The 23,892-nt window shown below is 40.0% G+C and overlaps 1 protein-coding gene across 2 annotated transcripts in view; it reads left to right on the forward strand.

Moving 5' to 3' along the window:
* The first annotated feature begins 5,457 nt into the window (after window positions 1-5,457).
* LOC127569831 (interferon lambda receptor 1-like) overlaps window positions 5,458-23,892 on the forward strand; it is a 35,175-nt gene continuing 16,740 nt past the window's right edge. The window contains exons 1-5 of one of the 2 annotated variants that reach the window (XM_052014779.1): window positions 5,458-5,544; window positions 13,491-13,562; window positions 14,331-14,440; window positions 17,512-17,641; window positions 23,362-23,540. In XM_052014779.1, coding sequence (XP_051870739.1) covers window positions 14,332-14,440; window positions 17,512-17,641; window positions 23,362-23,540 — 418 coding nt within the window. In that variant the 5' untranslated portion in view covers window positions 5,458-5,544; window positions 13,491-13,562; window position 14,331. Of the gene's footprint in view, window positions 5,631-13,490; window positions 13,563-14,330; window positions 14,441-17,511; window positions 17,642-23,361; window positions 23,541-23,892 lie in introns of both variants that reach the window. The other variant, XM_052014778.1, reaches the window with a different exon arrangement.

Raw genomic sequence — 23,892 nt, forward strand, 5'->3', positions numbered from 1 at the left:
TTTAGCCCTTGTTACTTAAAATTTACTTCAAATCTAGCTATCGTCATAGCATTTAAAAAAAATACTTTTTTCGTCACAGACACTAGGAGTGATTTGTAGATGTTTATTGGCTTATTTAGTTATCAGTAACATTTAACTACTAAATAAATGGATAGGTCATGCAAAAGCACAAAGGTGAACTGAGAAAATAATGCCCAGGAATCTGAAATAACAGTGCTGTGTTTTTCAGTTTTATGCATCTTAGCAGCATTTTTTTCCATCGTAAAATATGATTGCAACTATATCCAGGTCAAACTGCACCACTCCAGAAATTCAGCTGGACAATTCAATTGCAATTCATCCTTTCATATCTGACACACACCCCCATAAGTTGTGTATGTGATGACGAAATTCCCAGGTAATGCTCTTTCTAAAGTGTCACAAGGGAACTTAGAACAAGTTGTGCCAGAACCAGCCATCATTGAACGTATCTGGGACAATTAGGTCTTCACAAGGCAGTGCTGGATTAGGACCACTAGTAAGACCTTATACTTTTCTTTCAACCTTCAGGCAATCCCACACAGAGCCATCCACCCTAACTACTGATCTCCATCCTGAATCTCGAATTGCTTAAGTAAAAATCAGATACATAGTACAAGCCAGATTCTTAACAAAAGCAATGGTGACAATTGGCACTAGTATCTTTGATTCCAAGTTCCTCCAAGTGGCTGCTCCTGTATTGCTGTGTTCTATTTACTGTAATCTTTCTTCTTCTAACTGCGTCGATGATATTTAAATTCTTGTTATTTCTAAACATCATTTCCATCTTTACCATTTTTTCCAGCAGTCCTTTATCATTGTTTCTCATTTAGTCCTTTGCTGAAGCCTTTCCATTGGATCCCTCCCTGAAGGTCCTTGCTTCTCATATTTTCAGTTTCTCATGACATAAAAAGAGGCTAAAAAGAGGCCATTTGGCTCATCAATTTTATGCCAGCTCTCAGAGTATTCCATCAATCCCACTCCTTCCCTTATGTCAATGTAACCCATTCTCTCTCTCATTTCCATCAACTCCTCCTGATTCTTCTGCCATCCTTTGCACATCAGGAGCAATTTACAGTGGCCAGTCAACCTACCACCATGTCTTTGGGACTTGGGAGAAAACAGGAGCTCCCAGGGGAAGCCTCAAGGTCACGAGTAAAATATGCAACTCTGTTCAGACAACATCCAAGGTCAGGATTGAATCATAGAGTCACAGAAATGTACAGCAGAAATAACCTACTAGTCCTGAATCAGTGAAAGGCCAGTTTATAAACCCAGGCAAATAGAACCAATTCACTCTTCACAAATGGAACACACCTGACAACTACATGGTTTGTTGCTTAGCAATTATTCAGTGAAATGAAAACGGAGGCTCTTTTCCTTCCAAAACCAACATCAAGTGTTGCCAGGAGAAACTGTTTGGTCTCTGAGCAGATCTGCCAAGATCCAATTCTTTCTGCATGAGACTTATGTTTTCTTTCCAAAATATAATTGATATGCTTTCATATATCTCACATGTTAAACAGCATACTGACACAACATTTACAGACATCACGAAAGGGGGAGAGGGCAAGATATGTCTATATTGGGGATGAAGGGTTCAAAGCAAGCTAATAATTTGAAATATTTGAAACCTACAACAAATTGATGCAATGAAATTTCCACTCTCTGCACACCCTGTAAGTTACCTAGCTGAAATTAGCTTCTGCAGTGTTAACTCACTTCCTGCTGTGTTCACACCATTTCCTTTTCCCCATTGCCATTCACTCCAAACCAAGCAGCTCCTGCTGCCAAGAGAGCAAGCCAACTATTGCAGTGGCACCCTTGGCTAGCCACCACAAAAAGTAAGATCAAGCTTGTGGTTATATAGTGCTTCATCATAACTGAAAGACATGGAAAAGGATTTCACATTCCCGAATTATTTTGTAGTAATGGCTATAATGTGGGAAAAACAGAACTCAGTTTTGAACATGGCAGGATTCAGTAAACACCAATGAGAGGATCGACAAAATGATTTGTTGGTATTGGATAAGAGGAGAATGTTTGGCAGTGTTTGCTACTGAAATGGTATGTAGTTTCCAACTCAAAATCAACAATGATGGAAATTGGGTGCTTTGAGAAAAGGCAGCTGATAGAGTCACAGAGTCATACAGCATGGAAACAGGCCCTTTGGCCCAACTGTTCTGTGCTGACCAAGATGCCCATCCAAGCTAGTCCCATTTGCCCATGGTTGGCCCATATCCTTCTCAACCTGTTCTATCCATGTATCTGTCCAACTGTCTTTTATAAGTTGTTATCGGGGTGGGCACAAGGTGGTGATAGGTAATAATAGTGATAAGCAGATGCGGGGGAGGAGGGGAGAGCAGATCCACCGGGGGATGGGTCAAAGGTATGGAGGCAGGCACCCCATGGGGGAGGAGAGGAGAGGACAAAAAAGGCGAGGAGAAAAAAGAGAAATAGGCTAGGAAAGGGAAGAAAAATAATGAAGAGGCATGACGTGGGGGGTGGGGGTTGGGGGGTTAGTTTGATGTACTTAAAGTGGGAGAATTTGATTTTCATGCCTTTAAGCTGTAAGGTCCCAGGACGGAAAATGAGGTGCTGTTCCTCCAGTTTGCGTTTGGAATTCTCCTGGCAGTGGAGGAGGCTGAGGACTGTGATAGAATGGGAAGGGGAGTTGAAGTGACTGGCAACAGGGAGATCCAGATCGCAGCTACAGACAGATTGCAGGTGTTCTATGAAACAGTCATCAAGTCTGCGTTTGGTCTCGCCAATGTAGAGAAGGCCACACTTGGAGCTCCGAATGCAGTAGATGATACTAGGGGAGGTGCAAAAATCTCTGTCTCATCTGAAAGGACTGTTTGAGTCCCTGGATAGAGGTGGTGTAGGGGCAGGTGTTACACCTATGGTAGGGGCAGTGGAAAGTCCCTGGGGAGGGAACGTGATGGGTGGGGAGGGAGGAGTCAACGAGGGAGTTGTCAACGAGGGAGTTGTGAAGCAAGTGGTCCCTGCGAAAGGCAGAAATGGGTGGGGAGGGGAAGGTATGCTTGGTGGTGGGGTCCCGTTGGAGATGGAGGAAGTGGCAGGGAATGTTGTGTTGGATATGCCAGCTGGTAGGATGAAATATGAGAACAAGGGGGACCCTATCCCTGTTGGGTCTGAAAGGGACGGGGGTGAGAGCAGAGCTGCAGGAAATGGCAGAGACGTGGGTGCAAGCTCTCTCGGCCACAGTAGGGGGGAAGCCACGGTTAGTAAAGAAGTTGGACATCTCAGATGTCCTGGATTGGAAAGCCTCATCATGGGAGCAGATGCAGAAGAGACATTGAGAGAAAGGGATAGCATCCTTGCAAGAGACAGGGTGAGAGGAGCTGTAATCAAGGTAGCTGTGTGCTTCAGTGGGTTTGTAGAAGATGTTGGTAGATAAAGAATCTCCTGAGATGGAGATGAAGAGATCGAGGAAGGAGAGAGAGGTATCAGAGATAGACCAAGTGAATTAGACAGCCAGATGAAAATTAGGGGCGAAATTTATGAACCTGCCGAGTTCCACATGGGTTCAAGAGGTGGTGCCAATGCAGTTGTCGATATAGCAGAGAAAGAGTTGAGGAATGGGGCCAGAGTAGGCTTGGAACAGAGACTGTTCAATGTAACCAGCAAAAAGGCAGGCATAGCTGGGGCCCATGTGACTACCTATCACTACCTTGTGCCCACCCTGCCTCCCCTCTTTCATCCACTTGTCAGTGCTCTGTTCCCCCCCCCCCCCAAACAGTATATTGGGCTTCCCCTTTTCCTATCTTCAGTCCTGAAGAAGGGTACTGACCCAAAATGTTGACCATCTGTTTTTCTCCATGGATGCTGCATGGCCTGCTGAGTTCCTCCAGCATCTTGTTGTTTTTTCTAGATTCCAGCATCTGCACTCCTTTGTTTCTCTTGAGCCAAAGTCTAAATTGATGTGACAATTAAGTGAAGATAAAAGGGTTTTCTTTCAAAAAAGGCTTACATTTTTATATTATATGCCTAACAGAACCTCAGATTGTCACAATGCACTTCAAAACAACAACTTTCACATATGAACCACAGGAGGAGACATTAGGACAGAAAACTGAAGGCTTGGTCAAAGAGGTCAGTTTTATGAGATTCGCAGAGGAGCGAGAGCTGGAGAGAGAGGTTTTAGAAGGCATTTTCGAGTTTTGGACTTGGCAGCTGAAGACACAGCTATCTTAAGTAGAGCAATTACATTTGTTGATATTCATTCAGAATCGGCGAGGCCTAGATTACCCAGGCAATTTTTGAAGGCTGAAGCAGACTACGGTTTAGAGAGGAGCACGACCGTATAGGATTTGAAAACAGGATTGAAAAATTGAAACATTGCAGAGCTCAAAGCAGTCAGCAAGGACAGAATGGCACAGATGGTAAAGCTGCTGCCTCAAAGTTCTGGCAACTTGGCTTCTATCTAACCTTCAGTGTTGACTGCATGGAATTTGCATATTCTCCCTATGACTGCATGGGTTTCCTCTTGCATCCTGAAGATGGCTGGTTGGCAAGTTAATTGATTATAGTGAATCACCCCTCGTGTGCAGATGAGTGTTAAAATCTAGGAGTTGGTATTGGTTAATTGTTATCACATTTACCGATATACAGTGAAAAATTTAGTTTTGCAAGCCATTTCAAAACATAAGTACTTTGAAGTCAGACAAGGGAAAAGCAATAACAGAATACAGAATATAGTGTTACAGTACTTGAGAAAGTGCAGTGAAGGTAGACAATAAGGTGCAAGGGCCATGATACATTGTGAGGTCAAGAGTCCATCTTTCACAAGAGTCTTTTAACAGTGTCCTTGAGCCTGGTGGTGTGTATTTTCAAGTTTTTGTATATTCTGCCCAATGGGAATGTGGGGGAAATAAAATATAGGAATAGTGCCCGATTAATATAAATGGGTGCTTAATCGTTGAAGTGGGCCTGGTGACTGAAGGGCCTGTTTCCGTGTGAATAACACAGTGCTGGTACATGCACGAACAACGAAGTTTTAGATGGCATCTTTACAGAAAGTAACAGGGAAGCCTGCTGGAATGATCAAATGTTGGGCTAACAAAAGCAAGGGAGCACTTTTGCAACTTTATTTAAGTGTAGTCACCGTCCTAATGTAGGATACATCACAACCAATTTACACACATTCCTTCAACAGCTGCGATGACAACCTCAACGATGTTGAGTAACACTGGCAGCATCACACGCTCCTTTAATAATAAATACCCAGCAACTTTTACTTTCAGCACGCCCACCACTTCCCGGTTTTTGTCCTGTTTCCGCGAAACCCGCCGACCAACTCGGAGGTCACGTGATTTCCGATCAGGGCAAGGTCCCCGAGCAGGGCGGCCGCTGCCCTCCTTCGCGGTGGCGTCACCGCCCGGGGCCGTGATTGACAGTTCCGGGCGTTCGCCCGCCCCCTCGCCGGCGGGGGTTGAGCACAGCAGCTGCTTCCGGTGGAGCAGGACGGGAAGCTGGCGGAGGGAGGGTCGGGTCTGCGTTGTGGTAAGTGCTCTCCAGTCATCGACAGGGACGGGGTGATATTCCCGGCTCCTCTTGTATCACCGAGAGTCTTCTCTCATCATTATCGGGTAAGCTATCAACGGGAAGGGCAATGACATAAGATGAGGTGACCAGCTGCTATTGAAGAGGTGGACGGGCTGGGACATGGCGCTGGGAGGGCTTGTCATCAACTACGATCCCAGGGGCTGACACGAGTGACTAATGAGCAATGCAACATTATATCACATTGTTTTACCTTGTACTACCTCAGTGCACTGTGTAATGAATTGAGCTGTCCGCTCCGTATGCAAGACAAGTTTTTCACCGTACCTCGGTACATGTGATAATAACAAACTAATTTACTAATTTAGGAGAAGGGTTTCGCCCCAGTAAGTTTGCTTCTATTCATGAGATGACTGCAAGAGCAGCAGCAGGGTAAATATTTTAAAATGCCCGTTTTAGGTTGAATTCGGTGGTATGAAAATGAAATGCTTTAGAATTAGTCACAATTCAGTGTTAACCATCTTTAAAATAAGTGATGTATTTTTAACTACTTTTTTAGAGAAACAGTTAAGTTTTTAATCTTGTTTCTTGAACTTGCTTTGTTTCAAGTTTTTCTGTTCTATATTTAATATTTTCTGTGTTTCCTTATGGCACTACTGTGGCATTACCCCACTGTGATAAGACTATTGAACAGTTCCCTTATATATACAATGAGATGGACTACGACCTCACGATCTACCTTGTTGTGATTTTGCATCTTATTGCACTGCACTTTCTCTGTAGCTGTGACACTTTACTCTGTAATGTTATTGTTTTTACCTGTACTACCTCAATGCACTCTGTACTAACTCAATGTAACTGCACTGTGTAATGAATTGACCTGTACGATCGGTTTGTAAGACAAGCTTTTCACTGTACTTCAGTACAAGTGACAATAATAAACCAATACCAATAGAATGAGGCTGTTTGGCCCATTGACTCTGTGCCGGCTCAGCAATCCCATCCCTTCACTAATTTTCCCTGTAACCTATTCTTCCCATGTTCCCATCAATTTGACTTATTTACTCCAAGAGAAATTTACAATGGCCAATTAACCTACCAATCTGCACACCTTTATTATGCAGGAGGAAACCAGAGCACTCCGAGAAAACGCACTGTCATGGAGAATGTGCAAACTCCACACAGCACCAGAGATCGGGATTGAACCCGAATCACTGGAGTTATGAGACAGCAGACTTGCTAATTGTGTCACTGCTGCCCAATGCCATTTAGGAGTTGAATTCTGTTACCTACTTGTATCAGCGATATGATTTTATTTGAGGTCCTTCATGATTTTGTCCTTAAGCCATCATAGAAAAGAAATTAATGCCAATATGTTTGTGGTACTGAGGTGATAAATGGGAAGATGTAAATGGGGAGACCAAGGAAATAAATTCCAGAGGGTAAGACATGATCACATTTCACAGGCGGCAGGGCAATGTATGAGATTGCAAGGGTGCACTGCACAGGAGTCTGGTGTGATGTTCCCCATGATGAGAAGGTGCATGTGTTCATTTGCATACACACTAATGCACCTTTAAATGTGTATGTGCTCTTCAAGTATCTTTTTATTTGAGGGCAATGGTGACCGCAATATAGGTGCCCAAAACCGTGCTACATGTTTGGTGGTCATACTGGGTTGACCCATGACATGTCATTACTACCATAGCTAACATGACAAATGGAGTAAGTAGATTACAATTGCCTTGATTCTACCAAGCTTTATTTTGTGGTATTTCAAAAGGTCATTTAATCTTTTTTGACTGACTGCATTAGGTAGTAGCATTTTCAAATAAAAGGATGAATTAAAATGTTAATACAAATATCAGATTGTTTAAATGTAAAAATATTGTTGGAAAGGTTAGCAAATCATTGATGGGGAAATTGGATGGTGCACCAAAAGGTTTTTAAAGTCAGAAGGGAGGAGGTTAATGAGGCAGCATGAGAAAAGGGGCAACGTAACTGGAGGCTCTGTAACTAATGCTGAACCAGTGGGTTGCAGGTGTTTTTAAAAAAAAAGCAAGTGAGACTGATTAAAGGGTAGGGATACAATGGCAGCAGAAATGGATTTGGTCAAAGTACTTAATGAAGAGTATACAGTGGCATGCAAAAGTTTGGGCATCCCTGGTCAAAATTTCTGTTACTGTGAATAGTTAAGTGAGTAGAAGATGAACTGATCTCCAAAAGTCATAAAGTTAAAGATGAAACATTCTTTTCAACATTTTAAGCAAGATTAGTGTATTATTTTTGTTTTGTACAACTTTAGAGTGAAAAAACGAAAGGAGCACCATGCAAAAGTTTGGGCACCCCAAGAGATTTGAGCTCTCAGATAACTTTTACCAAGGTCTCAGACCTTGATTAGCTTGTTAGGGCTATGGCTTGTTCACAGTCATCGTTAGGAAAGGCCAGGTGATGCAAATTTCAAAGCTTTATAAATACCCTGACTCCTCAAACCTTGTCCCAACAATCAGCAGCCATGGGCTCCTCTAAGCAGCTGCCTAGCACTCTGAAAATTAAAATAAATGATGCCCACAAAGCAGGAGAAGGCTATAAGAAGATAGCAAAGTGTTTTCAGGTAGCTGTTTCCTCAGTTCGTAATGTAATTAAGAAATGGCAGTTAACAGGAATGGTGGAGGTCAAGTTGAGGTCTGGAAGACCAAGAAAACTTTCCGAGAGAACTGCTCGTAGGATTGCGAGAAAGGCAAATCAAAACCCCTGTTTGACTGCAAAAGACCTTTGGGAAGATTTAGCAGACTGGAGTGGTGGTGGTGCACTGTTCTACTGTGCAGTGACACCTGCACAAATATGACCTTCATGGAAGGGTCATCAGAAGAAAACCTTTCCTGTGTCGTCACCACAAAATTCAGCGTCAGAAGTTTGCAAAGGAACATCTAAACAAGCCTGATGCATTTTGGAAACAAGTCCTGTGGACTGATGAAGTTAAAATAGAACTTTTTGGCCGCAATGAGCAAAGGTATGTTTGGAGAAAAAAAGGGTGCAGAATTTCATGAAAAGAACACCTCTCCAACTGTTAAGCACGGGGTGGATCGATCATTCTTTGGGCTTGTGTTGCAGCCAGTGGCACAGGGAACATTTCACTGGTAGAGGGAAGAATGAATTCAATTAAATACCAGCAAATTCTGGAAGCAAACATTACACTGTCTGTAAACAAAATAAAAAAGCTGAAGATAAAAAGAGGATGGCTTCTACAACAGGATAATGATCCTAAACATGCCTCAAAATCCACAATGGAATACCTCAAGAGGCACAAGCTGGAGGCTTTGCCATGGGCCTCACAGTCCCCTGACCTAAACATCATCGAAAATCTCTGGATAGACCTCAAAAGAGCAGTGCATGCAAGACGGCCCAAGAATCTCTCAGAACTAGAAGCCTTTTGCAAGGAAGAATGGGCGAAAATCCCCCATACAAGAAATGAAAGACTCTTAGCTGGCTACAGAAAGTGCTTACTAATTGTGATACTTGCCAAAGGGGATGTTACTAAGTACTGACCATGCAGGGTGCCCAAACTTTTGCTTCGGGCCCTTTTCCCTTTTTGTTATTTTGAAACTATAAAAGATGGAAATAAAAAAGTAATCTTGCTTAAAATATTAAGGAAATGTCATCTTTAACTTTATGCCTTTTGGAAATCAGGTCATCTTTTACTCGCTTAGCTATTCACAGCAACAGAAATTTTGACCAGGGGTGCCCAAACTTTTGCATGCCACTGTATGTTGGGACAGTCAGCACAGATTGGTATGTCATGATGAGGAGTTTGCGCATGGCACTATAGTTAACAGAATTTTGGATAAGTGGGAGTTTATAGGTTGTGGGCATTTATGGACCAGCAAATCTGAAGCTTTAATGGAGCTGGAGCAGTGTTGGACAAAGCATTTAGTCTCACTAATGGATCTGTTGGGGTTTCCAACTCATTTTGGATTTGTTTGCATCGTCGAGAGTTCATGCACAAGTTCAACGCGAGGCGGTGGTCTAGAAGGGGAAATAGTTTGTGATTATGGTGCAGAATGATAGCAGGAGCTGAAAATCATTTAGTCCCAATGTTTGCTTGGACAACTTTCCCCATAAAGTGATTTTTAGTCAATGTGAACTGACAAATGGTTCAAAACAAAAATAAAGCGATCTCAATGTCTGCAACTTAAAAACTACCTGAAACCATGCATAGGTGGTGGGGGGTAGTTTTAAAGAGATGTGTGAGGCAAGTTTTTATACATGGAGTGGTAGGTGCCTGGAATGCAGGAGGTGATGGAAACATTTAGGAGGCATTTAGATAGGCATATGAACAGGCAGGGAATGGAAGGATATAGATAATGTGCAGGCAGATAGGTCAGCATGGACTTCATGGGCCAAAGGGCCTTTTCTTGTGCTGTACCCTGTATTCTAAATGAGGGGGGAAAAGGTGATCAAGGATAAAATTGGTGGCTGTTAATAGAGGCAGAGTGGAAACAAATTGGAGATGGATATGTTTTTAAAAAGTAGAAGTGGAGTTTTGTAAGGGGACTGCTGAATTGAACAATTAGGCAAGCAAATATGGCCAGTCACAGGATCTTGGTCTTGTGAAATTTAACAGGTTTTATTTTTAGGTATTTCAACAGGGGCTTTGAAGAAATTACCATGTAGCTGGAAGTAATTTTTAAGGATGTTGTCAAAGCAGATTGGAAAAGTCTGCTTAATGGAGAGAATGTCAGGTTCAGAGAAAGGTTCGTAACTTGATTTCTGAAATGCAGGGCTGTCAGGAGGAAAGCTTGAGTAATCTTGCCCTGTACCATGGGGTTTAGAATGCAAAGCGGTCTGATCGACCAATTGTGTTCTGAAAGGAAAGGGGATGGTAAGTGCTGTGCTTTTCTGTGATGGAGGTAAATCTAGGGTCTGTACTTGGAATGTAAGGGCACCCATTTAAGACTGCAATAAGAATTGCCAGTCCTCAAAATTCTCAACTGCAGAAAGTTGTGGATATGAAGTAGTTAAGTATGTTCAAGGCCAAAATAAATTTTTGGTCTACATGAGAATTTACGGGGATAATACAAGAAAGTAGAAATGAAGCCACAGTCAAATCATCCATGATCATACTGAATGGTAAAGCAAGCTTGAAGAACTATACTGTCTTCTCCTTGTGTTTTTGTGTGATTGTTTTGCAAAAGACAGTGATGGTGGTTGAGGACAAATTCTTATTATGTCCCGGTCCAGGAGGTGCAATCAGTAGGTGAGAGAGGGTCAAGGGAGAAAATTGTAGTTCTCCAAAGACGTTGATTTGAATCTGAACTTGAAGTGTTGGATTTGAAGCCCTGGTCTGTTTATTTACCTTGTGCATCTTTCATATACCCAAAGTGGATGATCACATGATTCCAATCATCTGGTGCACATCTGAATGTTCCCAAAGGTTCACTGCTTCTCATTGGGAGGGTAAAGGAAAAGCAAGATAAATATTCCCTGCTACTTGCTCACATGAGTTAGGATTGTTGCAATGTATTTCTTTAAGTTAATCATGAGACAGCTTGTCCTGTCAGTGGTCCAGTCGAGTTTCTTGTCATATGTACAGGTACAATGAAAACTTGCTTGCAGCAGCATCACAGGCACGTAGATTCAGACAATGCCGAACATAAATTTTACCAGACCATAGGGGGGTGGGGGGGAAGAAGATTTTTTTGCACTAATTTTTTTGTTTTGCACAATCAGAGTCAAGTCCATGTTAGTGCAAGAGGTGGTACGCAGTTTCTGTGGCTGAGGTAGGTTTAGGGTTTTCGGGTCAGTTCAAGAACCTGATGGTTGTAGGAAAGCAGCTGATCCTGAAATTGGTCATGTGGGACTTCGGTCATTCGGCAGTGGTTAAGGATAGCTTCTATTCCACTGTGATAAGACTATTGAATGGTCCCCTTATATGATGAGATGGACTCTGACCTCATGATCTACCTTGTTGTGACCTTGCACCTTATTGCACTGCACTTTCTCTGTAGTTGTGACACTATTCTGTACTGTTATTGTTTTTACTTGTACTACCTCAATGTCCTCTGTACTAACTCAATGTAACTGCACTGTGTAATGAATTGACCTGTACGATCAGTATGCTAGACAAGTTTTTCACTGTACCTCGGTACAAGTGACAATAATAAACTAATACGAATTACATGAGGTTTGAGAGTCAGATTTTCTGATAATTCCTGTAACATGTAGATTTTAGTTAATTATTTTATGCCAACTTACTATGGAAGTTCTGGTAATCTACAAGATGTTCCATAGCTGCTGCTGTTTTGGTGCTGCACAAAACCAGATACAACTGGGTGGGGGGGGGGGGGGGGGTGCGGGTTTGCTGGGCAGGTGGGGAATTGAAATTTAATTGCAGTTTTGTTTAGGATGTATGTCTTCAAATTGATCAATGGTCAGGGTTGAAGTTATTTTGTTGGCCCAAAGTGTACATGCCTTTTGCCAGTAGTTCCATAGAGAACTGTTAGTGATGCCCTCTTTGTGGTTGGCCTGTCTCTAATTTCTGTGCCCACCAAGCAAATGGGAAAATGTAGCCACCCCAGTCATTTAATGAATTCCTCAACCTTGATTGAAAAGATTGTCAGGTAAAGTGGGATATTTCCTTTATTTTACCCTTTTGTTTTTAATTTCTAGTACTTTAAAGCATTTTCAACTAAATGTGTTATTTTTAATAAAAATTGCACAAATCTATTTGAACTTTTCTAAATGTCCAAATATCAGACATTTAAATACTGTCCAAAGCCTTTTAACAGCAGCAAGCATTCATTTGCCGGCACATTGCCACAAAAAAGTGGCTTATCAAATCTCAGAGTCTGGCACATCAATTCATCCTACAATCAATCAAGGATGTATATAGAATTCCCATTTGCCATGTTGTCCTTCAGTGCAAATTGAGAGCTAAAAACATAATGGGCCAATCATTCTAATGGCTAAGCCTTTCTAATAGCTACGCATATTTCCACTCTGCAATGTGTTGTGACTTGGATGTTGGCACACTGCAGAGTGGAAATATGGAATGCTCTATAGGTCAGAAGGCAGCATCCCTAGACTTGCCACCAAGTCCAGGGGTGTTCTGCACCCTGCTAGGCTGAGGGTCAGGTACGCTGGATCTGCCCTCTTAGGTTATATGCCAGTCATGAAACTGAGGGCAGATAAAAAAGTATGTGAAAGCAAATTGATTTTTACTTTTAATTTAATGTTAATGGTTTAAAGTTGGATGTGGTTTTAAATTAATTGTTTGATACTTATTATTTGAAGGACTGGAAAAGGTTTTCTGACAGAATAGGCTGTCAGAACACCAGAGACCTTGGTTTCCACTGTTTACAGCCTAACTGTCATTTGAAGACTGCTCTTACTCACTAAGTGGTTGCAGTGGCAAGGCTGACAGGAGATTGGAAACGCCAGCTGCAGGAAACAAACATAAGAGTGACTGAATCGAACACAGTATGATTCATTGAACTGAAAATGATTCAGTCCAATGAACCACAAACCATCACTCACCTATTTACAGTAATCCTATTTTCTTCTCACATTCCTGTCAACTCCACCCTCATTTTATCATCTACCTACATGCTCAGAGCAATTTACGGTGGCTAAATAACATATCAACGTGTGCATCATTGGTGAGTGGGTGGAACTAGGAGCACCTGAAGGAAACTCATCTGATCACTTGAAAATTATTCAATCTTCTCCAAGTGAACACGGCACCAGAGGTCAGGATTGAACCTGGGCTGCTGGAGCTGTGAGGCAGCAGCACTAATAGCTGTGCACCCCAATATGGGCTGTAATCTTTTCTGGTTTTGCTCTTGTACTTTGACACATCTAATCATATAATTCAAAGGGTAACTTTATTAGGGGGATTTCCTCATTTATGCCATAAAAATGACACTAACTTTGTGTTATCGTTGCAGTAACAGCTATGTTGGACACTAGCTATCACTAGCAATAATCCAGGCAGAAGTTAATATATTGAGCAAGTGCAAGTAAGTATCAGACATTACAGTTTAACAACTTAAAATCCTTTAAGGGTTTTTTATGCATTTTTGAGCAGTTTGAATGGGCAAAGAGTAAAGATTTGTTTACATGAGTATTTCCAAATTGATTAGAACATGTGTTACTTTGCTGGCAACTAGCACTGAATAATAGTTTCTAAATCCCATCAATGATATAAAATTGTAGGGAAGGTTCCTGAGAACTACCATTCTGGAGGCCTCGACTAACGATCTAGTAACAAACTCCACATCTGGTAGTTTAAATTCAATTAATTAAGTCTGTGAATTAACATTAAAAATGTTTGTACTAATAATAGTGATTGTGAAATTACTAGTTTGTCATTTCAATAGTAAATGAGTAGTTCATCAATAACTCCTTGATAGGAAATCTGTCTTCATTCCACAGTATGATGTATGTGATATAATGTGATATCATTTTATTTATTTATTTATACTTTTATAGATATATATATACACACACATAAATTTAAAAAAATGTTTATCACTCCAGATCCACAGTTATGTGCTTGGCTCTCGACTGCCCTCCAAAATGGCACAGCATGCCACTCATCTCAAGAATACTTAAGAATGCACATTAACTGTTGTCCTGTATGCAATGAATTATTATTTTTTTAAATCATCCTGTTACCCTGTAGGTCAAATAATGGGTCCAACGTGATCCAGATGGTCAATTTTGCTTTTAAACTTCTTCTTACACTTTGTTGTTGTCTGGCTTTAATCAATTTCCTTTGTTAATAGGATGAAAAAAGAAGGAAGCATACAATCAAAAAAGAAAACTGATATTTTAAACAGCTTGAAGCTGTTCAAAGTTTTGGGCCTCCTATATCTCCTTCATTTTCTCAAGCCTGGTAAATATTTTGGATCAAGGTTAAAGTATCATCAAAATATTTTCTGTTTTGATACTCATTGCATGGTCATCATGTTATAGAAACATATTTAAATATTTATTCTTTGATTCCTTTAAGATGTACTAACCAAAATACCATGTTTATTTTTGTGTTAAGCTTTCACTTTGAAATTGTTTATTTTTAAATGTTTGCAAGTGATTTCAACTTGAGTTCTGAAATGCCTTTCCAGTTCTTAACTCAATGATGGTACTACACTTAAGATAGTAGATTTGGCTTTGAACTCATTTAAATAATCTGGCCTGAAATATAAATGGATATTTGTACTGTTAATGATGCTGCCTTTTTGGATAAATTGACCAGGTAGCCTGATGTTGGTGGTAAGAAATATTCTGAAGTCTATTATTTAGGAAGTGGGAACAGGTCACATTGAAAGTAATAGAATTGGGCAGAATTGATATTTTGACGTGTTAATTTTTTAAGTTGTGACCAGCAGAATAGTGGATGTGGTATATTTGGACTTTCAGAAGGGCTTTGATAGATAGACAAACAAGAGATTATTAAACGAAATTAGAGCAAGTGGAATTGAGGGTAATATACTGAAATGGATTTGGGAATGTAAAATGTGGGAATAAATGGGACTTTTTCAGGTTGGGGCAGCTGTGACCAGAGGGGTGCTTTGGGTGAGGAGACTGCATATAACATTTGCTGATGGTACAACACTGGCTGGAAGCATGAAGTGGATACAGAGAGGCTTCAGTAGTTATAGACAAAGTGAGTAGGTGGGTGAAGATGTGGAAGATGAATGTTATATGGGGGAAAATGTAAGGTGTCGTGGCGGCAAAATAAGAGGGAGAGTGGAACTGATGGGAGTGCTCTGCTGGGAGCCATCATAGACCTAATGGGCTGATTGGCCTCCTCCTGTGTTATAAGAAAGAAAATATTAGAAACTTTTTAAAATAGATTTGAAAGATGTTGATGTTCAGAGAGACCGGGTTAAATGAATCACTGAAATTCATGTGCGGATACAGCCAAGCAATTAAGAAAGGAGGATCTGAGTATCGTAGTAAAGAGGTATTGAGACCAGAGATATACTTGCAATAGAGTAATACAACAAAGGTTCACCAGATTGATGTGAAATCAATGTTGGAAATACTCAGCAGGTCGTGGAGTATCTGTGCAGAGAGAAATGAATGATGTTTCACATCAATCTTCCATTAGAACTAGGAAAGGTTAGAAATCAAACTTGTTCCAAGTAGCAAGAAAAGGGAGGAGCAGAGAGAACAAAAAGAATATCTGTGAAAGGTTGGAGACCAAGAGACTGACTGCCGCATGATAGTGGGAGCAACAGAAGAAAGGATGGTGAAGGCTTGTTCATTGCACTCCCTCTCAGCTGGCATCCCACCATTTGTGTCATTCAGTCTCCACTCTATCACATATATTCCTGCCTACTTCTTTTGATCTGATAATAAAGTAATAAGGGTCTGTGCAGGAAAATGGCACTGAAATAAAAGTCCAACCAAGATCTTGTTAAATAGACAGATATAGCACAGAAATAGGCCCTTTGGCCCACCAACTCCACACTGAGCATCAAGCATTCATCTTTGCACTAATTCCATCCTAATCCATTTTATTCTCCCTCAAATTCTACCACTCATTTGCACGCTAGGGGCTTTTTTACAGTGACTGATTAAATGTCCTTCAATGCAGGAGGAAATTGGAACACCAGGGGGAACTTGTGGATACAGGGATAATGTGTGATATTGGAGCTGATATGAAGAGCTGTTCCTGCTACTAATGCAATGCTTCATTGCATTGTTTACAGCTATGGCTGCAATTCAGTTGCGTGTGTCGGAATAGTCTATTATTGTAAAGAATGTGAACAAATAAATAACAATCTCCTCTGGTCATTTCCCCTCAACCCCTATAATACGCTGAATCATAAAGCCCGAGTTGAGGCAACAAATCGTTACAGTACCAACCATTGTGTGCAATTATAAATAGTGACAAATCTATCAAGGCCTGCCTTCTGTTTAGGTTGGAAAAGTGTGTTCTTCAATTGTTTCATGCAAAAAGTTGTAAAGGATACTGTAAGAGTGTTGAAGTTTTTTTTCTTACTTTTTAAGAAAGTTTTCCATCTTGTGGAGGAACTAAAGTTAACGGATTTTAATGGTTTAGCTAATCATTAAGAATTTGCGGTTAGTGACTGCATTTTCTGGGTGGTGGGGGGGAGAGAAGGGGATGTTACAATGATACATATTGGAAGGTTGCCTATTCCTGTGTGGAAAGATCGAACAAGTTGGGATTCTTTTTCATTACCAAAGGAGAGATGACATTTATGTCAAAGACCTGTCCTCTTGTGCCCAGAACAAAAGGTCAAAATAATAACATAGTTGATAATATAGCCATTAGCAAATGCAGGAAAAGCATCTTTATGCAGAGATTCTCCCGTGTGGAACTTTCTACCTACCATAAGACAACTGGTGCAGTTCCAATTAAGGAGAATCTAGATAAAAGTAGGTTATGTTGGTGTTGGATGGAGAAGGATAAGAGGACTCCAGTTTTTGTTTTGGAGCACAGTGTGGGTTTTTTGTGTAAATGATATGTTATAAAATGCATTTAAATTAAAATATTTTGTCAATTATACCAAATTTAAAAATCACTTCTCCCTGGGCATGCTCTCACTGTTGGGTTGAATTGAATGGGTTCAGTCTGCTGCCCAAGCGAAATGTGGAGGACCGAACAATCTGACCCCTTTTTTCATATCCTCACCATGCCTCACCCCCACCCTTTACAGCTTCCACATGGATAACGGAGTGAGGAATGCACACAGATACCTCTTACTTGGCTTGTCCTGGACTAGTGTCTGGGACTGAGCTCACTGGTGTGGAAGCAGCCAGGACTGGACTCGCTCACCATGTTTGAGCATGTTTATAATTTAGCAAGTCTGCGGTTGTGTGCAATTGTACTGACAATAGTAAAACATTAACACTAAGAAGTTTGAAGCATTTTCTACTGTAAACTTTTGCTCAGTTAATATTTATCCTGAAAGATTTCTATTTTTCTTGTTTTAGTTACTAGTCTGCTAAATCCACCTCGCAATTTATCAGTTGTGTCAGAAAACTTCATTCATCTCCTGACATGGGAAGCGGGAGCAGATGCACCATTGACCACACGCTACACAGTGGAATACTTCTCTTTGAGGTTTGCACCTTTTAATCTGTTACATCCCTTGAAAATCATAATTAAATACGTAAACTATGGGGGTCAAATTTTGTGTAGGAGTGGAAGCCAAGATGAAAAAGGCTTCAAGGTCAAGTATGATGGTAAAATGCATATTCAAGAGAACAAAATTACTTAACTGACCTGGCTGAGATTTAATTCTAAATTTTCTTCTTTAGTCAATAAAAAAACATGACAGTTTCTTTCTGACTCATTTTAAAATTTGCATTGTTAGCTCCTTGATCTTGCAAACTATTATGTCAGTTTCACCATGCTTTTCCCTCTGTAGTTTTAATATATTGATGACTAAATCCGTCCCTATCTTTCCTGCAATTCCAAATTTGAATTTCTCCAGTCAAAGTTCAGTTCCTGCCAGTGTTAAAATCTCTGTAATAACCAGAGTAATAACTTCTCTGAAGTGCATTATCTTATCATTTTCAATCACCTATAGTCTTTGACTGTCAACCACAACCTCCTCCATGCCTTTTAACCTGTTGTTTGACTTGGTTGCTTACTCTTGCCTGTTCCCATTCTTGTTTACTTTATGGTAGATAGAGCATAATCGTTAATAGTTTCTTTTTCTGGGCCTAGCCAGCTAGTTTTTAATCCTTGTAAAGGAAAAACTCTTAACCCCATTCCCTTCCCACTGTACGTGCTGTTTAAAACAAAATCATCACAGACACGGGCATAACTTGCATGCACAAGATTCCCAGTCCTACCCTTTAAATTGCTCTGTTATCAGGCTGCTTATCCAGTATCCAATGGTGGATGAAGTATGTATTTTGCTTTAAACAAATTTAAACTAGAATTATTTAAGGATAACATGGCCAATATCCAGAGTATGTTCCAGTCATTATGCCTGCCTTCCGTTTTCTCCTTGGTTGGCCTTTGAAGTTAAACAAGACAGTTTATCACTTCTGGAATCTACTGCATTCCCACCTAATTGTCTCAAAACGCACATTTCCATCTTAAGTTGCCTATCTCCAATCATGTTGTGAAACATTCAGACTCAATAATTCCTAAGCTATCCTCATTTCATTTTTCACCTACATCTTTTTCCACACTAGCCTTCATTCACCTGTTGCCCCCATTCTGGTCCTCTTTTTATTTTTCCCCATTTCCATCTCCCAACATCTCAAATAGTAACGAATCTGAGCCTGCTCTGTACCTCAATAAGATCGCAGCTGATCTGATCTTGGTTTCTGCTCCATGGTCCTGCTTGTTCCCATAATCATTTCCTCAGTAGGCCAATGATCTGTCTTGGCCTCAAATATATTAAGTGATTTTAGCCTCTGAGCTCTCTACATTAGAAAATTCTAAACACTGGCAAGCATTTGACGGACAATATTATCCTTCTTAAGTGGGGCACCCTTATTCTGAAACAATGTCCTCTAGTTCTAGGTTTTCTCACAAGAGGAATCCTCCTCTCAGCATCTGCCTTGTCAAGTTTCGTCAGTATTTTACTTTTCAATAAGATTACCTTGCAGTCTTCTAAACTTCCCATGAGTATGGATTCTAACTTACTGAACTTTTCCTCACAATATGAGCTGTTCATCCCAGGAATTAACTTTGCAAACATTTTGTGAACCACTGTCAATTGAGCAAAGATTTCTGTATTTTAATATTCCATCTCCTTTGCAACAAAGGCCAGTTTTCCATTTCTCTTCCTGATTACTTGTTTCACCTGCGTGCCAAATCTGTTTAATATGTAAAGTGATCTACTTCTACAACAGCAGTGTTTTTTTATCTCTGTCTATTTAAATAATCTAGTTTTCTGTTCTTACTACCAACATGGATAACCTCATTTCCCCATATTATTACTCCATCTACCAAGTCTTTACTCATTGTTTAACTTATCTGTTTCTTTGCTGAGTCTTTCAGCTTTACAACTGCACTTACTGTTGTAACCAAATTTGGCTCAATATACTGTTCTTACATTCTCACTTACAATGTCTACTTTTAATTGTTGAGATCTCAGCAAAGATCTTTTGCCACCCTACTGGTTCCAGCTTACTTAGCTGAAATTGATCCATTTATCACATCTGTCTTCTAACAACTGAACTATCCATATTGCTATATTTACCACCATCAACCCCTCTGTCCCATCACCTTAAGCTCTGACCTTGAACACCAACCTTTTGTGTGGCACCTCATGCCTTTTGAAAATCTGCATACACCAAATCTAGTCATTCCCCTTCATCCACCCTGCTTGTTGCATTCTCAGTGTTTTTTTTCTGATACAATCAAGCAGACTCAATATGGTTTTGTATATTATGAATTTCTGAATGTCCTGCTCCTACTTTAATAATAAATTCCAGTATTTTTCTAAGGACATCTTTTGTTCCCCACTTTCTCTTGCCTTTCTTGAATAGAAGTACTTCATTTGCATTTTTTCTAACCTGCTGAGATCTTTCCACCATCTAGGAAACTTCAACTTTACAAAAAATGCATCCTTACTGTAACTAGTCACTTTTTAAGTACCTGTCATGTAGGTCATCAGGTTCAGTGGACTTGTTGATCACTAATCCCACTAATTAGCCTGATAATTTAAATCCCTGTAAAGATCCTCCCTTTCTGTCCCTGGATTTGTACTACAAATGGATACTTTAAGTATATTCTACCATGAAGGCTGATGTGAACTACTTGTTCAAAGCTTCTGTCATTTCCTTGTTTCCCAGCTTCAATGTTTAAGGGACCAATGTTTATCTTGGTACTCCTGTGTACTTATAGCAACTCTCAGTGGGATTTTGTTTCCTGCTGGTTTACTCTTGTAATCTACTTTTTTTTCTTGTTTTCTTTTGTTATCCTTTTGGTTTCTAAAACATTCCTAAAATCTTTACAAAATTGTATGTGGCTTCTTCCAACTTGATATCATTCTCAACTTTCTTAACTAGCTGCAACTTGATCATCCTTAAATTCCACAGAGGGGAAAAAAAATATCTTTGAGAATTATGAAATATCTCCTTATGCTAGCCTCAGTTTATCCATTATATATTTTAATTTATTTCCCATCCATTTCAGCCAACTCTACCTATAACTATAGGAAGGATGTAGAGGCTATGGAGAGGGTGCAGAAGAGGTTTACCAGGATACTGCCTGGATTAGAGGGCATGTGCTATAAGGAAGAATTGGACAAACTAGGGTTGATTTCTCTGGAATGGTGGAGGCTGAGGGGAGACCTGATAGAAGTTTATAAAATTGAGAGGCATAGATAGACAGCCGGTACCTTTTTCCCAGGGTTGAGATGTCTAATACTAGAAGGCATTCATTTAAGGTGAGGGGGGGAAAGTTCAAAGGAGATGTGTGGGGTAGGTTTTTTTGTATACAATGATGGGTGCCTGAAATGAGCTGTCAGGGTTGGTGGGAGCAGATCTGATAGAGGCATTTAAGAGGCTCTGAGATTGGAACATGAATATGCAGAGAAGGGAGGAATATGGGTCATGTGCAGGAGAAGGGATTAGGTGTCATTAACTTAATCAGTTTGGCACAACATCATGGGCTGAAGGGCCTGTTTCTGTGCTGTACTTTTCAACATTCTAACTAACTCCACCTTTATAATTGCCTTTACCTTAAATTTAAGGTTCTAGATTCAGACTTAAGCTGCTGGCTGTATGTGAAATTCATTACACCATGATCAGTCTTCCTCTGATGCTCCTTTACAATGAGATTGGTACTTAATCCTGTCTTGCTGCATGTGACAAGATGTGAAATAGCCTGTTCCCAAGTTAGTTTCCCAGTATATTGCTCTGATTCTACTGATGTGCAATGAATTCATTCTGAAAGCCAACTTTTGCCAATTTGATTTATGCCATTTGTATGAAAATTAAATTCAGCCGCAATTATTACAATACCTTTCTTGCAACTCTTCATTATTTCTTGATTTGTACTACTTGCTACAGTATAGCTACTGTTAGGAAACCTGTAGACTATCCCACCAGTGAGGTTTTTTTCTCCCCCTTGCTTCTACACCCAAATCTGAATCAAGATCATCTCACCATTGTAATGAAACTCACTTATTAACAGGTCATCCTCTCCTCATTTTCTTTCCTGCCTGTCCTTCTGACATGTCAAGTACTCTCGAATATACAGTTCCCATCCTTGGACACCGTAGAACCATTACTGCGCAGTGGTTTTTAGGTCGTATCTTGTTATTTCTTTGTGCAATCAATTCATCAGTTTTGCTATGAAAACTGCATGTGTCCAGATAAAGAGCCTTCACGTTTATTCTCTTTTACCATTCTGAAATTTAAAGTTCTTTGCTGTGGGGAACATTTCTGAGATCAGGAACAAGCGCAATTGTTTCACACTGATTGCAGATTTTGAGCCGTGGTCATTTTGGAAATTGGGTTGCTGAACATAAAAACGCAAGAAATAGGAGCAAGAGTGGGCCTTCCAGCCCCTTGTGCATACTTTTTCGTTAATTTTTTCACCTCCCAGTCACATTTTGGTACTACCCCACATTCCTTCATTCCCTTAATATTCAAAAATCTGTCACCATCTGACTTGAATATGTGCCGCAACTGAGCCCCTACACCCGTGGTGGATAAAGAATTCCAAAGATTTACTACAATCTGGGTGAAGAAATTTCATCTCAGTCCTGAACAGCCAATCTCTTGTGAGACTGTGACCTCTGGTTCTCATCATATCATCCCTGCGTTTACCCTAGCAAGCTCTAATTATTTTGTATGTTCACATTAGATCATTTTTTAATGTCTCCTTTAAGGGTTTGTTATTTCCTTTTTAATGTATACTTTCAGTATTGTTACGGACTAGGTTACTATTGGTGAATATCCCTTTAAGGTAGAGCATAGTGGTGTGTGTGTTGGCGTGGTTACAACAACTGAAGATAAAGGACGTAATGACGTTTTTGAAGCAGTAAGTCGGAATCAGTCAGAGGAGAGAGAGAGACCAGCCTGCAAGTCTCTATTGATGGATGAAAAACAGTAACTGTGTCTGTCACTACAATCCACGTATGGATTTTTGGAGTAATCCAGTGGAGTCCACTTTGTCATTAACCTATAGAGGGAAACAGGTATTTGTGTGGATGGCCACATCTCGGATGCTTTTCGGGGTGGCAGATACTTCGAAACAAAGCAGTGGAGTTCACTTTGTTGTTGACCTGTAGGAGGAAACAGGTATTTGTGTGGATGGCCATGATTCGAGTGTCTTTTGGGGTGAGGCAGATGTGGTGGAGTAGTCACTGCTGAGTAGACACTGAGGTATGGGTTTCATCGTGGAACATTTGGATTTCGTAATTACTCTCTATTTTCTCTCTCTACATCTACGTTTTCTCTTCAGTCAACGGTGGTTTTGAAGAAGCCTTTGCTCATGTTTCACCTTATGGCTTGCTGAACTAAACTCAGAAAACTATTCCTGGACTTGGAGTTTGGGAATTTGCCACACACACACTTTGAGTTTAGTTTTTGGGGTTAATGTTTAAGATCTAACATTTTTACTTCTAAAATTTTAACATTTTTACTTTTATTTTTCTTATTATCATAAGTAGTTATTAATAAAGTAGTTTTTAACACATACATGACTCGATGTGTTTCTTTTGTTGCTGGTTCGTAACAGTGTATTTTGCTGTAAATTAACTAATTCTCAAGTTTTTTTTTGTATGCAGTCATTTGTGGCATAATTAGTGGAACCTTCTCTGTCATTGTTGCAGCTAATATATTCAAATTGTTTTAAATTCCCAACAGTGCGGCAGGTGAGTCATTCCGTGCTGTAAACTGTTGGCTGATCGTGAACAGAACCTGCGATCTAACAGATGAATTTAGTGACATCTATGGGAATTACTGGCCACAAGTTAAAGCAGTTGTTGGAAATGATGAATCCAATTGGACTACCATGGATATTGCCTTTCAACCATATGATGATAGTAAGCTGGTTATCCTAGAGTCTGCATAAAACAGATTTTCTTGACCATTTTTCTTGACTGTTTTATTGCTTATAATTTTCATTGTTTTTGAAAATATATGAAGAGTTATTTAAATAATTACACTTTCTTATTCTGCTTCACTAGAATATCTGAAAAAGAATCTTAAATTGATTTTTGCCCATTCAGTTATGTTCTTTCCAGACCTGTAGTTATCTTGGGGAGAAATGTTCAAGCATTTTTAACTGATACCGCCAGTCCTTAGCAATACATACATTATTGCGTATTTTATTTGCCCTAAAAATTTAATTAAATTTCAATTGATTTATTGGTAAGTTTAATGCACGTTGAATGA

This window comes from Pristis pectinata, chromosome 4 (assembly GCF_009764475.1).
Source record: "Pristis pectinata isolate sPriPec2 chromosome 4, sPriPec2.1.pri, whole genome shotgun sequence".
In the NCBI taxonomy this organism is placed as follows: Eukaryota; Metazoa; Chordata; class Chondrichthyes; order Rhinopristiformes; family Pristidae; genus Pristis; species Pristis pectinata.